The sequence below is a fragment of the Rhinoderma darwinii genome, chromosome 1, assembly GCF_050947455.1.
Source record: "Rhinoderma darwinii isolate aRhiDar2 chromosome 1, aRhiDar2.hap1, whole genome shotgun sequence".
In the NCBI taxonomy this organism is placed as follows: Eukaryota; Metazoa; Chordata; class Amphibia; order Anura; family Rhinodermatidae; genus Rhinoderma; species Rhinoderma darwinii.
Genome location: NC_134687.1, coordinates 249,766,242 through 249,781,798, shown reverse-complemented (window position 1 = coordinate 249,781,798; position 15,557 = coordinate 249,766,242). Strand labels below are relative to the sequence as shown.

General features: G+C 39.3%; 1 protein-coding gene across 1 annotated transcript in view; it reads left to right on the top strand.

The window, feature by feature from the left end:
- Window positions 1-11,810, top strand: part of LOC142740792 (la-related protein 6-like) — a 43,318-nt gene extending 31,508 nt beyond the window's left edge. The window contains exons 3-4 of the mRNA XM_075850219.1: window positions 997-1,207; window positions 10,055-11,810. Of these exons, the coding sequence (XP_075706334.1) occupies window positions 997-1,207; window positions 10,055-11,119 (1,276 nt within the window). The 3' untranslated portion in view covers window positions 11,120-11,810. The remainder of the gene's footprint in view (window positions 1-996; window positions 1,208-10,054) is intronic.
- The last annotated feature ends 3,747 nt before the right edge of the window (window positions 11,811-15,557 follow it).

Below are 15,557 nucleotides of genomic sequence, written 5' to 3'. Positions count from 1 at the left end.
TTTTACTTCCCCTTTCCCATCCCTTGGTTGAACTTGATGGACATGTGTCTTTTTTCAACCGTACAAACTATGTAACTATGTATGTAACTATAAAAATTGACGGACTTAAAACCAAGTTTACATATAGCAAAAGTCAATAGAGATCTCCTCTTTTTATACCCAGGACTGTAACTATAGCAAGAGGGCATTCACACAGAAGGGGATTCCTTGCTGTAAGCCACGAGACTATGGAACGCCCTGCCAAAGGAAGTTGTAATGGTTAATTCACTGAAAAAGGGCCTGGATGCCTTTCATGAGTGTAATAATATTACACGTTATGAGTGCTAGATTTCTGGAGATGGGTCGTTGATCAAGGAATTTATCGTAATTGCCATATTTGAAGTCGGGGAGGAATTTTTTTTTCTTCCTGAAGATGAAGAAAATATTGACTTTTCTCATGGGGGGTATTGGCTGCCTTCTGGATCAATATTGCAGGATAGTCGCCTTTTTTTTCTTAGACCAGCACGCGGATATATTACGATTAGGAGCACTGATTTAACCCCCTCAATTATATGCCAGTACGGAAAAGTATAATGGCAGCAAGTGTCTGTCCATTCTGTAGCTGAGCTCAGAACAATTAGGTCCCTTTTTTATACAGCAGTATTTTGCCTTAGTATTTTTAAGCCAAGAGGTTCTTTTTCTCTTTGCAGATTCCACTTCTGGTTTTGGCATACAAAATACTGCCATGTGAAAAGGTCCTTAGAGTGATCCTGTAGCGGGAAAAAACTGCTGAAAAGCGCATCATAGAGAGGACATTGTGATCAGAAGTACACAAAATGGAAAAATGACTAGGAGCTGAGATTCCATTTTATAATTGGATTTATACTTCTCTCCCTGTATATTAGTTTAAAATATAAAATTTTACGCTTAATACTATATAGACATCCAATGTGGCTGCCTGTTAATTATAAGGATAGGACATTTGCAATTTTCTTTCATGTACCTTTTCATTTCCAGAAGTTTCTGTGACCTGACTGAGACTTTAGATGATTACTCTTACGATGGGGATTATAGAATTCCTGATGTGAAGCTAATCCGCAAGATTGTTAACCAAGTGGAATTCTACTTGTCAGATGAAAACTTGTCTCATGATGCGTTTTTACTCAAACATGTCCAAAAAAACAAGATGGGTTTTGTAAGCATTAAACTACTCACTTCCTTCAAAAAGGTACGTACTTGTATTCCATTGTTGGAAGTTCTCACTTGAAAGGCAAGCAATTTTCATTTTGTTAGGGTTCATGGTAATTTTTAGATGCCGTTGTCTTTAAAATGAGTCAAAAGAATATACTTCTGTGTCCAACCCGCCAGTCTTTTTTCTCTTAGGCTGGGTTCACACAACCTATTTTCAGACATAAACGAGGCGTATTATGCCTCGTTTTACGTCTGAAAATACGGCTACAATACGTCGGCAAACATCTGCCCATTCAAATGACGACGCGTAAAATGACTGCTTCGTCAAAGAAGTGCAGGACACTTCTTTGGACGTTTTTGGAGCCGTTTTCTCATAGACTCCAATGAAAACAGCTCCAAAAACGGACGCGAAAAACGCAGCGAAAAACGTGAGTTGCTCAAATAAGTCTGAAAATCAGGGGCTGTTTTCCCTTGAAAACAGCTCCGTATTTTCAGACGTTTTTGGTCACTACGTGTGCACATACCCTTATATTCTTTATTTTCTTTTGACTTACACATACCATTGCTTGCAGTTCTCGCTATTATATACTTAAATTTGAATATTGGATAAGAATCCTGTTTTATCTATTTTTGTCTCTATTTTCACACTGGTCATTGAAACCTCACAATACGCTAACATGTCTGGTTTTGTAGACCTCCCTTTTCAGCTTATGTCAACACAGGGGGCATGATTATAATGAAAGGTAATGCCTCTATTATAAAGCTGGACGCAAATAAGCATTCTCCATTACCTATTGTTGATGGGGTGATCCTGGGTTAACCCCTTTGCTCTCCCAGCACTTTGTGTAATGAATATGTTAGAGCATGTTTGCAATGCTCAACATTTATCAATAGAACGTTTCCTAACTTTGTGTGTGTGTGTGTGTATATACACACACACACACACACACACACACACACACACACACACACACACACGTGTGTGTGTATATATATATATATACACACATTATATATATGTGTATATATATATACACACATTATATATATATATAATACACATGCATACATATATATACATTATGTGTGTGTGTACATGCGCGCGCGTATATATAATATGGGTGTGTGTGTATATATATATATATATATATATATATATATACCGCATTCCAAATTATTATGCACATTGGATTTAAGTGTCAAACATGTAATTATTAGTTTTTCAATTAAACTCATGGATGGTATTGTGTCTTAGGGTATGTGCACACGATGAGTGGCTTTTACGTCTGAAAAGACAGACTGTTTTCAGGAGAAAACAGCTGCCTCGTTTCAGACGTAAAAGCTCCTCCTCGCATTATGCGAGGCGTCTGTGACGCTCGTAAATCTTGAGCTGCTCTTCATTCAGTTCAATGAAGAACGGCTCAAATTACGTTGCAAAGAAGTGCCCTGCACTTCTTTGCCGAGGCACTCCATTTACGCGTCGTCGTTTGACAGCTGTCAAACAACGACGCGTAAATTACAGGTCGTCTGCACAGTACGTCGGCAAACCCATTCAAATGAATGGGCAGATGTTTGCCGACGTATTGTAGCCCTATTTTCAGGCGTAAATCGAGGCATAATACGCCTCGTTTACGTCTGAAAATAGGTTGTGTGAACCCAGCCTTAGGGTTCTTTGGATCATTGTAATCAATCTCAGACACCTGTGATAATTAGTTTGCCAGGTGTGCCCAATCAAAGGAAAACTACTTAAGAAGGACGTTCCACATTATTAAGCAGGCCACAGGTTTCAAGCAATATGGGAAAGAAAGGATCTCTCTCCTGCCGAAATGCGTGAAATAGTACAATACCTTGGACAAGGTATGAAAACATTGGATATTTCAAGAAACCTTAAGCGTGATCATCGTACAGTGAAAAGATTTGTGGCTGATTCAGAGCACAGACGGGTTCGTTCAGATAAAGGCATAATTAGAAAGGTTTCTGCCAGACAAATTAAGGGTATGTTCACACGAGGGCGTCCGTAACGGCTGAAATTACGGGGATGTTTCAGCCTGAAAACATCCCCGTAATTTCAGCCGTAACGGCATGTGCAGGCGCTTGAACGCCGCATCAATTACGGACGTAATTGGCGCTGCTATTCATTGGAGTCAATGAATAATGGCTGCAATTACGCCCAAAGAAGTGACAGGTCACTTCTTTGATGCGGGCGTCTATTTACGCGCCGTCATTTGACAGCGGCGCGTAAATTACGCCTCGTGTGAACAGACAAACGTCTGCCCATTGCTTTCAATGGGCAGATGTTTGTCAGTGCTATTGAGGCGCTATTTTCGGATGTAATTCGGGGCAAAAACGCCCGAATTACGTCCGTAAATTGGCCGTGTGAACATACCCTAATAGGAATAGGAGAGCAGCTGCTAAAATGCCATTGCAAAGCAGCAAACCGGTATTTGAAGCCGCTAGTGCCTCTGGAGTCCCGCGAACCTCAAGGTGTAGGATCCTCCAGAAGTTTGCAAGTGTGCATAAAGCTATTATTCGGCCACCCCTAAACAATGCTCACAAGCAGAAACGGTTGCAGTGGGCTCAAATACATGAAGACTAATTTTCAAACCATGTTGTTTACTGATGAGTGCCGTGCAACCCTTGATGGTCCAGATGGATGGTTGGTGAATGGCCACCATGTCCCAAGAAGGCTGCGATGTCGGCAAGGAGGTGGCGGAGTCATGTGTTGGGCTGGAATAATGGGGAGAGAGCTGGTAGGCCCCTTTAGGGTCCCTGACGGTGTGAAAATGACCTCTGCAAAGTACGTAGAGTTTGACTGACCACTTTCTTCCGTGGTACAAAAAGAAGAACCGTGCCTTCCGTAGCAAAATTATCTTCATGCATGACAATGCACCATCTCATGCTGCAAAGAATACCTCTGTGTCATTGGCTGCAATGGGCATAAAAGGAGGGAAATTCATGGTGTGGCCCCCATGTTCCCCAGACCTCAACCCTATTGAGAACCTTTGGAGCATCCTCAAGCAAAATATCTGAGGGTGGGAGGCAGTTCACATCAAAACAGAAGCTCTGGGAGGTTATTCTGACATCCTGCAAAGATATTCAAGCAGAAACTGTCCAAATACTCACAAATTCAATGGATGCAAGAATTGTGAAGGTGATATCAAAGAAGGGGTCCTATGTTAACATGTAACTTGGCCTGTGAAGTTTTTTTTGATTGAAAGAGCTTTTGATTTCTGTAAATATGACCACCTGATGCTGCAAATTCAACAAATTGCCATTTTAGTTCTCTTTACAACCTTTAAAATGTTTTGATCTCTGTTGTGCATAATAATTTGAAACACTGCATTTGAGTTTTTTTACTTCTAAAAAAAAAAATCTGTTATCATTAGGAGATTTGTTCAATAAAATTCGCATTATACTCCAACGGTTGATGGCTTGAAGATTATACTGACTCATTTGCATCGACTATTTAGGAAAATCAGCGAAAAATAACAGTTGCATAATAATTTGGAACGCGGTGTATATGTGTGTACACACACGTGTGTGTGTGTGTGTATATATGTATATGTGTGTATGTATATATATAATATATATATATATATATATATATACATACACACACACACACAAAGAGAAAGGAGCAGCACTCACATGGAAATCAATGAACGGGTGCCCAGCAAAAACGTCCCGATCCTCGGACGAAATGTCAGATATAGCAAAAGAAGATATGCCAATGAAGAAAATGGTGGTTTATTCAATTCCAATACAAAAGCAACGTTTCAATCCTACAATAGGATCTTTATCAAGCATAGTGACACATCTAGCATTGCAAGCATATATAGGGCTGAGATCACTTTACATAATTGATCTCATTAAAAAACAGATAAAGTGCTTGGTGTCAAAATCATTATCAGCAGATAATTTAAGGTATCAATAAACATATAAATATGATACATAAAGTGCTAATGTGCATCAACAATAATTGTGAACTACAATACATCATACAGAAAACGTTAAAAACAAGTGATTAGGACATAATCATTTAAGCCTCAGCTGTGTCAAAATAAAGCATCACAGATCCGTTCACCAATCAGAACTTCAGGACTTCGTTTAACATGTCAGGTCATTGAAATCCATAGCGATGTTCAGCTGCGCACCACGTTGTAATCATGGAGTAGTGCGACTGTCTAAAAACAGCGGAATTATATCGTTGCTGGGCAACAAGGCGCACACGGCGCATGTTGACGACACTGTGCGCTCCACCATCTGGATCATGTGGATGGTGGCGTCCTCAGTTGCCAAGCAACTGACATGGATCTGCCGCACTTCGTTGCTACCATGTCAGGTGGCAATATCGCAAATTCTTATATCATAATAACAGAGTAACAAAGCTACAACGAGTTAGATAGTCCAACACATGGAAAAAAACATATATACTATTAAGGGCTCCTGTTGATGAGTGACGGAGATAACTTAGAAAAGGAAAAATAGCGATTAAGTATAACGGACTTTCGTCATTGTAATAAGAAGGTATTGTTGGTGATCCACACGTGGGTATATGGATCTCTGCTCTCTATTGCGTGTTCAGAACGATCGCACTCCCGAGGTTTCCAGAATCCACTGGCATCATCTTCATGTGCACCGGATATTCCGTCAACCACACACGTGTAACGGACCAATAGTACCTCTTTTAGCAACATAATATAAATAATATCACAATATCTCCCTGTCACTTATCACCAAAAAGGAGACTAGAAATAAACTCCATGTGAAAAGGTATTTTATTTAATGTGTTCATAGGACAAAAAACTCGTAATATAGCAATGTATAATGTCTGTCAAACAAATTCATTAGTATCAGATATAGATATGAAAGATCCCGAAGTTCTGTTGAGATTGGTGTTTGGATCTGAAAGAAAGAAAACAAAATCTAAATATAAAAAGTAAAATTTAGTGCTGATAGAAATAAACATATAGATAAATAATACCAATGTGTCATAAATTGTCATAAAAAGGAGAGCATTAGAGAACCTCAAAAATAAAGCGGAGAAGCGAAAGCATCACATTGTGTCCGGTCGAGGCTTAAATGATTATGTCCTAATCACTTGTTTTTAACGTTTTCTGTATGATGTATTGTAGTTCACAATTATTGTTGATGTACATTAGCACTTTATGTATCATATTTATATGTTTTATTGATGCCTTACATTATCTGCTGATAATGATTTTGACACCTAGCACTTTATCTGTTTTTTTAATGAGATCAATTATGTAAAGTGATCTCAGCCCTATATATGCTTGCAATGCTAGATGTGTCACTATGCTTGATAAAGATCCTATTGTAGGATTGAAACGTTGCTTTTGTATTGGAATTGAATAAACCACCAGTTTCTTCATTGGAGTGCCGCATATCTTCTTTTGCTATATATATATATATATATATATATATATATATATATATATATATATATATATATATATATATTTGTGTGTGTACACACACACATATATACATTACCGTTCAAAAGTTTAGGGTCACTTAGAAATTTCCTTATTTTTGAAAGAAAAGCACAGTTTTTTTTCAATGAAGATAACCTTAAATTAATCAGAAATACACTCTATACATTGTTAATGTGGTAAATGACTATTCTAGCTGCAAACGTCTGGTTTTTAATGCAATATCTACATAGGTGTATAGAGGCCCATTTCCAGCAACCATCACTCCAGTGTTCTAATGGTACATTGTGTTTGCTACCTGTGTTAGAATGCTAATGGATGATTTGAAAACCCTTGTGCAATTATGTTGGCACCGCTGTAAACCGTTTTGCTGTTTAGAAGAGCTATAAAACAGACCTTCCTTTGAGCTAGTTGAGAATCTGGAGCATTACATTTGTGGGTTCGATTAAACTCTCCAAATGGCTAGAAAAAGAGAGCTTTCATGTGAAACTCGACAGTCTATTCTTGTTCTTCGAAATGAAGGCTATTCCATGCGAGAAATTGCCAAGAAACTGAAGATTTCCTACAACGGTGTGTACTACTCCCTTCAGAGGACAGCACAAACAGGCTCTAACCAGAGTAGAAAGAAGTGGGAGGCCCCGCTGCACAACTGAGCAACAAGACAAGTACATTAGAGTCTCTAGTTTAAGAAATAGACGCCTCACAGGTCCTCAACTGGCAGCTTCATTAAATAGTACCCGCAAAACGCCAGTATCAACGTCTACAGTGAAGAGGCGACTCCGGGATGCTGACCTTCAGGGCAGAGTGGAAAGAAAAATACATATCTGAGGCTGGCTAATAAAAGGAAAAGGTTAATATTGGCAAAAGCACACAGACATTGGACAGAGGAAGATTGGAAAAAAGTGTTATGGATAGACGAATCAAAGTTTGAGGTGTTTGGATCACACACAAGAACATTTGTGAGACGCAGAACAACTGAAAAGATGCTGGAAGAGTGCCTGACGCCAACTGTCAAGCATGGTGGAGGTAATGTGATGGTCTGGGGTTGCTTTGGTGCTGGTAAAGTGTGAGATTTGTACAAGGTAAAGGGTTTTGAATAAGGAATTGGTTTGATTGGAGCCAATTTCATCCTACAACAGGACAATGACCCAAAGCACGCCTCCAAATTATGCAAGAACTATTTAGGGTAGAAGCAGGCAGCTAGTATTCTATCTGTAATGGAGTGGCCAGCGCAGTCACCAGATCTCAACCCCATAGAGCTGTTGTGGGAGCAGCTTGACCGTATGGTACGCAAGAAGTGCCCATCAAGCCAATCCAACTAGTAGGAGGGCCTTCTGGAAGCATGGGGTGAAATTTCTTCCGATTTACCTCATTAAATTAACAGCTAGAATGCCAAAGGTCTGAAATGCTGTAATTGCTGCAAATGGAGCATTCTTTGACGAAAGCAAAGTTTGAAGGAGAAAATTATTATTTCAATTAAAAATCATAATTTCTAACCTTGTCAATGTCTTGACTATTTTCTAGTCATTTTGCAACTCATTTGATAAATATAAGTGTGAGTTTTCATGGAAAACACTATTGCCTGGGTGACCCCAAACTTTTGAACGGTTGTGTGTGTGTGTGTGTGTGTGTGTGTGTATATGTATATATATAATATATTTCACACATTGCTTGTATCACTATGCTTGATAAAGGTCCTATAGCAGGATGGAAACGTTGCAGCTTGTGCTGGCTTAATAAACCACCATTTTTTTCACTAACACGGAATGCTGTGGGATTTTCTTCAATATTGATCTATATCCCCTGTATCGGGATTACCTGCTTGCACCCGAGACCATCTTGGAATTGCATTTTGAGTGCTGCTGCTTTTCAAGGTGTGTGTGTGTGTGTGTGTGTGTGTGTGTGTGTGTGTGTGTTTTGTGTATACATATATATATATATATATACATACACACACATACATACACATATATGCATGTGAACAAAATATACTTGTACAGTACCAACCATGTTTACAGACTTTAAAGGAGCACTCCAGTTTTGTTTTTTTTAATTTCCCCCTCCATTTGTACATTAGTGTTTCAGTGGGATGCTGTGTGCAAAGATACTTACCGATCCATGCATCGCATTTTCGGGTCTAGCACCGCCCACATTATCACATTCTGACCTCGTCTGGAATCGCTGTACTTTTGGGAAAACCGGAACTTAGCCCCGTTCTGGCTCCCACAGGAATGCATTGAGAGCCTCTGTAGGAATGCATTGAGAGCCTGAGTTCTTGAACCACATAATAAAATAACTTTAGTAATTGGTTATTATGTAGAACTATTTCAGATATTAACTTTATAACCATCCTAAACCACCATGTATAATGTACATTAACCAACATGGCAAATGAGGTTTAATGTAGATAAATGTAAAGTATGCATCTGGGTACCAACAATCTGCATGCATCATATGTCCCAGGGGAGCTATACTGAGAGTCATTTGTTGAGAAAGATCTGATTGTACTTGTAGATGATAAACTAACCACATGAAAATGTCAATTAGCTGCTTCGAAGGCCAGCAAGATATTGTCATGTATTAAAAGGGGCATGGACTCGCGGGACAGGGATATAATAATACCACTTTACAAAACATTAGTGCAGCCTCCTCTAGAATATGCAGTTCAGTTCTGGGCTCCAGTTCCTAGAAAGGATGCCCTGGAATTGAGAAAAATACAAAGCCCAACGAATCTAATAAGGGGCATGGAGAATCTAAGTTATGAGGAAAGATTAAAAGAATTAAACCTATTTAGTCTTAAAAAGAGACGACTAAGGGGGGGACATGATTAACTTGTATAAATATATGCATGGGACATCCACCCCCTCAAAAAACAAGGGGTCACTCCCTAAATCTGGAGAAAAAAAGGTTCAATCTGAAGAGGCGACAAGCCTTCTTTACTGTGAGAACTGTGAATTTATGGAATAGCCTGCCGCAGGAGCTGGTCACGGCAGGAACAGTAGATGACACTAAAAAAGGCTTACATCATTTCCTAAACGAGAAAAATATCAGCTCCTATGTGAATGGGTAGAATTCTTGTTTCAGCCCTTCCCTTTTTCCCATCCCTTGGTTGAACTTGATGAAGATATGTCTTATTTCAACTGTACTAACTATGTAACCCCTTGATCACCTTAGACCACCAAAGATATTCGTATTTGTCATACTGCTTGTAGTTTAGTGGTCAATACCTATCCCTAATCTCTATACCACCCTATATAAAAACGTGTGATGAGTTTTATATGGAAAATTGGTACAGTCAGTATAATTTGGGGAACTCTTCAGCTTCCGCTGCACTTAGAAACCCACATTTGTTAAAAAAACAAAAACCGGATTGTATATACTGCTACGTGTGTTTTTGGTATCAATATTTTATATTATACTCTCTTTTTTAGATTAAGTCCCTAACTCGAGACTGGAGACAAACCTTGTATGCACTTCAGTTTTCTGAACTCTTAGAGGTTAATGAAGAGGAGACCAAAGTGAGACGGAAAAAGCCAGTTCCAGACTGTCTTCTTGAACTTACTCCCACCAAACTATTGTTGGCCTGGAATCTAGATAATGCAGAAAAAATCTCACCTGGAAAACCTCAAAGCTTTTTGGAGACTGTTACATGTCTGTTTGCTTCATTTGGCGTTATTACTTCAGTACGCATCTTAAAACCTGGTAAAGAGATGCCTTCAGATGTTAAAAAATATTTGTCTAAATATCCTAAACTGGCTACTAGAAGCTGTGCTCTTGTAGAATATGAAAATCTAGAAGGTGCCAGGAAAGCATTAGATGCATTCAACTCAAAGCAGTATAGCACTACTGATTCCTTCAAGGTAATCCCAATAAGTGGTCGAGGAACGCGTAAAAAGTGTGCCATGGATTCTGATGAAGTTGAAAACTCTGACTTACCAGATAAGAAGTTTGCAAGTTCTGGTAAAGTTCTGGTCAAGTGTCAGCTCACAAAAGAGGAATCGTCTTGCTACAGTTCATCAGAATCTGATAGTAGTCCAGCCTCGCCAGTTTTTGCACATCCTTACCTCACTGCTGGAAATTTTGCAAATCCTGATGCTCCCTTCAGACCACATTCATTCAGTAGTCCTCTATCTTCCCCTTTGCTAGCACGTAAGTGTTTCACCCAACTATACCAGAACCTTTCTCCATTGGCCACAGATCTTGGGAACAGATTTTTTGCTACCCCTGGAACAAGCCCAAAAGTTTGTCGAAAGTTTCCAGAGCATTCTAATGATAGTGGCATTTACTCTTCTAGCCCTTGGGTACAGAAAAGGAAAGCTGCTGCTAACCATCCATATATGGAGAATAAGTTGCTACCCTGCAGTCCTTTAGCTGTGAAAAATACCCCAGTCTCACTTGGACATCCAAGTGGAGTACTTCGCCTTCCACATGGCCCAGATGGAAGTAAAGGCTTTCACAATAGCATTAGCAGGGGTAAACTTGTTCTAAGGCATTAAGGAATGTTTTTCTATTCTTGTTAAATCTGTGCTTTAAAGGGTACCCGTCATTTGAGAAAAAAAAAACTGAAGAAAAACTTCTAACATTTCATTACCACTCGTCAGATGTTTTGATCGGTAAGAGTCCAATGGCTGAGACCCACTCTGATGGCTAGAATGAAGGGTCAGAAGCACTTACCTGCGCTCTGTGCTTTTTCAGCTCTGGGTATAATGTAGACTCTCCTCAGAGAGATGATAGCCCATGGATGGCTAACCAGAAAAGCTGTCAAAAGCCATACAGAGCCGAAGTACCACAGCACTAAGCCGAATGGTTTTCTTCTTCATGCTAGAGATCAGTAGGGGTTTCAATGCCTAGACCCTCACTTACCAAAACTACTCATTACCCGTTTTAATCTTTTCCTTTTTTTGTCCTGTTCATGTGTTTTTGTCTTTGTTACTTTTTTTGTTCTCACAGTTTACAGTTCATTTAAGTTTAGTAACGTTTAACAAATTTGAATGTAGGTAGGTTATGAACTTTGCATGTAATTAAAGTTGATACTATAGATACCATTGTATAAACTATAAACACATTATTATTTACATTGTTTGGCCAACTTTAAAATTGAAATCTCAAGCCAATCATTTACACTTACCTGTGTTTTGTGGCTGTGGTGGGTCTTTTTTATTTTTTAAATTGCATATAAATGCTTTCGTTTTTGTCACTAATATGTTTGTTTGACTTATTTTTGTTAAGTAAAAATTTGTTTAGTTTTCTTTAGAAATTTAAAGATCTAAAATTAAATGATTTTGCAAACTTTTTTTTTAACTTTATCTCGCATTTTACACACCCATAGTGGCCACTGTGCGGCAGAGGCAGTTCAATCCGCGGACATTAACGTTTAAAACAAAAAATGTGCTGATTCACAGTAAAACCATTGCAGCAATGCCTCAGTCACTGTGTCTTTTTGCATGTGTGCTGTCATCCGTGTGCTGTCCGTGTTTTACGCATCAGTTGGTAAGGAAATGCAGAGAATTTAAGAAAAAAAGTGCTTGCACGGACATGAAAAATGCATGCTACACGCAAAGCACACTGATGCCATACGCAACGCACACTGATGGCATAAGGACATGAAATTCACAAAATACGCTGCGTTTTTTTTTTTTTACACACAAACCTGACACGCTCGTGTGAATGTAGAAGCAACCTAGAAGCACTAAAGCATTCACGACAGCAGAGGCAGCCTAGTCCCTGTACGCGGATCCACCACCCAAGTTCCCAAACCATTCTGCGCACAGGAGTACAACAAACATATGGGTGGCGTTGACCTGTCTGACCAGGTTATAAAACCATACAGCGCCATACCAGGGTATGGTATAAAAAGCTGTCTGTGCATCTTACACAGATGGCTTTTATACAACGCCTTTGTCCTCTACAGACACGCTGGCAGTGGGGATACGTTCCTGCAATTTCAGGAAAATGTCATCAAGTCCCTGATATTTGGTGACCAGGAAGGGGAGGGCAGTTCATCTGGATTTTGCGTCCGCAGGATAATTCCCAGTCAGCATTTCCCCACAGAAATCCCCCCCCCCCCACTGAAAAAAAACAGAAGCCCCAAAAAAAATGCTGACGTTTGCGCCAAGAGAGGCATTCGTAAGGACACCACATACCAATGTGAGACATGTCCCACAAATCGCGGCCTGTGCATGAAACCATGTTTCAAAATATACCATACCTCCTTGGATTTTTAATTTATTTATTTATTCTTATACTCCTAGATGAATACCTAGAGGGTTGTCACTTCACAAATTAAAAATTCTCACTATATCCCTAGATGAATACCTTGAAAGGTGTTACATTACAATCTAAATCTTCTCACTATACCGCTAGATGAATTCTTTGAGGGGTTTCGTTTCCTAAATGGGGTCGCTTTTCTGGGTTTCTAATGTTTTGACACCCCAGAGCCCCTGTTTTCATGACACAGGGCAGTAAATACCATCGTAGTAGGCCTCAGATGTTGCATGGTGCTCTTTACCTTCTGAGCCCCGCCACGTGCTCAAACAGCAGTTTATCTCCACAAATGGGGTATTGCCGTATTCAGGAGAAATTGCGTAAGAAACTGTGGGTGTTTTTTCTCCTTTTAACCCCTTGTGAAAATTATGAATATGGGGCTAAAGCAACATTTTCTTTGAAAAAAAATCTAAATTTTATTATTTTACTGCCCAGTGTATGAAACACCTGTGGGGTCAAACTGCTCACTATACCACTTGAAAAATTCCTTGACGGGTGTAGTTTCCAAAATGGAGTCACTTTTGGGGGGTTTCCACTGTACTGGTACCTTAGGAGCTTTACAAATGCGACATAGTGCAGAGAATGAATCCAGCAAAATCAGCGCTCCAAAAGCTAAATGGCGTGCCTTCCCTTCCGAGTCCTGCCGCTTGCCCAAACAGCAGTTTATGACCACATATTTGGTATTCCCGTACTTTGGAGAAGTTGCTTTACAAATGTTGGAGTGCTTTTCCTCATTTATTTGTTGAAAAAAATAAAAATTTTGAGGTAAAGCTGCATCTTATTGGAAAATAATGTAATTTTTCATTTTCACTGCCCAATTATAATAATCTATGAAACACCTGTGGGGTCAAAATGCTCACTAGACCCCTCCTCAAGCGGTGCAGTTTCCAAAATGGGGTCTTTTTGGGTTGTTTCCTTTAGTTTTGCACCACAAGACTTCTTTTAACCTGACATGGTGCCTGAAATATAATTTAAGAAAAGGAAGGCCCAAAAATCCTCTAGGTACTCCTTTGCTTCTGGGGCTTTTGTTTCAGTCCGGTAGCGCACTAGGGCCACATGTGGGATATTTCTAAAAACTTAAGAATCAGGGCAATAAATATTCAGTTGTGTTTCTCTGGTAAAAACCTTCAGTATTACAGGAAAAATGGATTACAATGAAATTTGCAAATTTTCCTTCCACTTTGCCTTAATTCCTGTGAAACGCATAAAGGGTTAAGAAACTTTCTAAATACTGTTTTGAATACTTTAAGGGGTGCAGTTTTTAAAATGGGGTGATTTGTGGGGGTTCCTAATGTATAAAGCCCTCAAAGCCACTTCAGAACTGAACTGGTCCCTAAAAAAAATAGGCTTTTGAATTTTTTCTTGAAAATTTGAGAAATTGCTGCTAAACTTATAAGCCTTGTAACATCCTAGAAAAATAAAAGGATGTTCAAAAAACGGTGTCAATCTAAAGTAGACATATGGGAAATGTTAGCTAGTAACTATTTTGTGTGGTATAACTATCTGTCTTACAAGCAGATACATTAGAATTTAGAAAATGCTATTTTTTTGCAAATTTTCTCTAAATTTTGGTGTTTTTCACACAAAAATATTGAATATATCGACCAAATGTTTCCACTATCATAAAGTACAATATGTCACGAGAAAACAATCTCAGAATCGCTTGGATAGGTAAAAGCATTCCCAAGTTATTACCACATATAGTAACACACATCAGATTTAAGAAATGAGGCTGTGTCATATGGTCCAAAAGTGGCTGCGTCCTTAAGGGGTTAATGACAATCTCCTTGAGATCGCAAAGTTGTTTAATAGCCTGTCTTTGATTAAAATTGAGATTGTGGGATAATCCAGTGTCAGAAATAGATTCCAAATCTCTTTTGACTAGTTTAAAGAATATGTCAACTGGAGGACATACAGAAAGTGGGGGGAAATGTTGTGATCGGCGTCACAAATGCATCGGTAGTTTGGGGTCACTATCAGCATCCTGTTAATCAAGGAGAGATACTAAGGCGTCCATAGCAGGTCTTTCAGCAGGTGAGTCAATCTGACACACATAATCTCCCCTACTGAAATGTTTTTTAAAGAGAAGTTTACGGGAAAATAGTGCAAAATCTTGCGGTAAACAAATCTAATTTACCTGTGGGCAAGAACGATAAACCCTTTTGTAGGACCTCCACCTGGGGAGGTGTAAGGACGTATGAAGATAAATTTATTACCTTTAAAATCTCCTATTTTTCTTTTTACCGAAGGTGTTCTCTGGTTGTAAATGGGGTCTGTCTAAAAAACCGCATTCCTCCTCAGAAACGAAAACTGTTGAGGATGAAAAAAGACCGGGTTCTATCTCTCTTAGGGCGGATTTACACGAATGTGTAATACGTCCGTGCAACGTGCGTGATATTCCAATGTTAGTCTATGGGGCCGTGCAGACAGTCTGTGATTTTCACACAGCGTGTCCGCTGCGTGAAACGCATGACATGTCCTATATTTGTGCACTATTCGCGCATCACGCACCCATTGAAGTCAATGGGTGTGTGAAAATCACGCGCACCACACGGAAGCACTTCCGTGGGACGCGCGTGGTTCGTGCAACAGCAGTAAAACATACAAACAGTGTCATAATGATGGCGGCTGCCGTGCATCATATGGTGATGACACACAAAGCTGTTATGT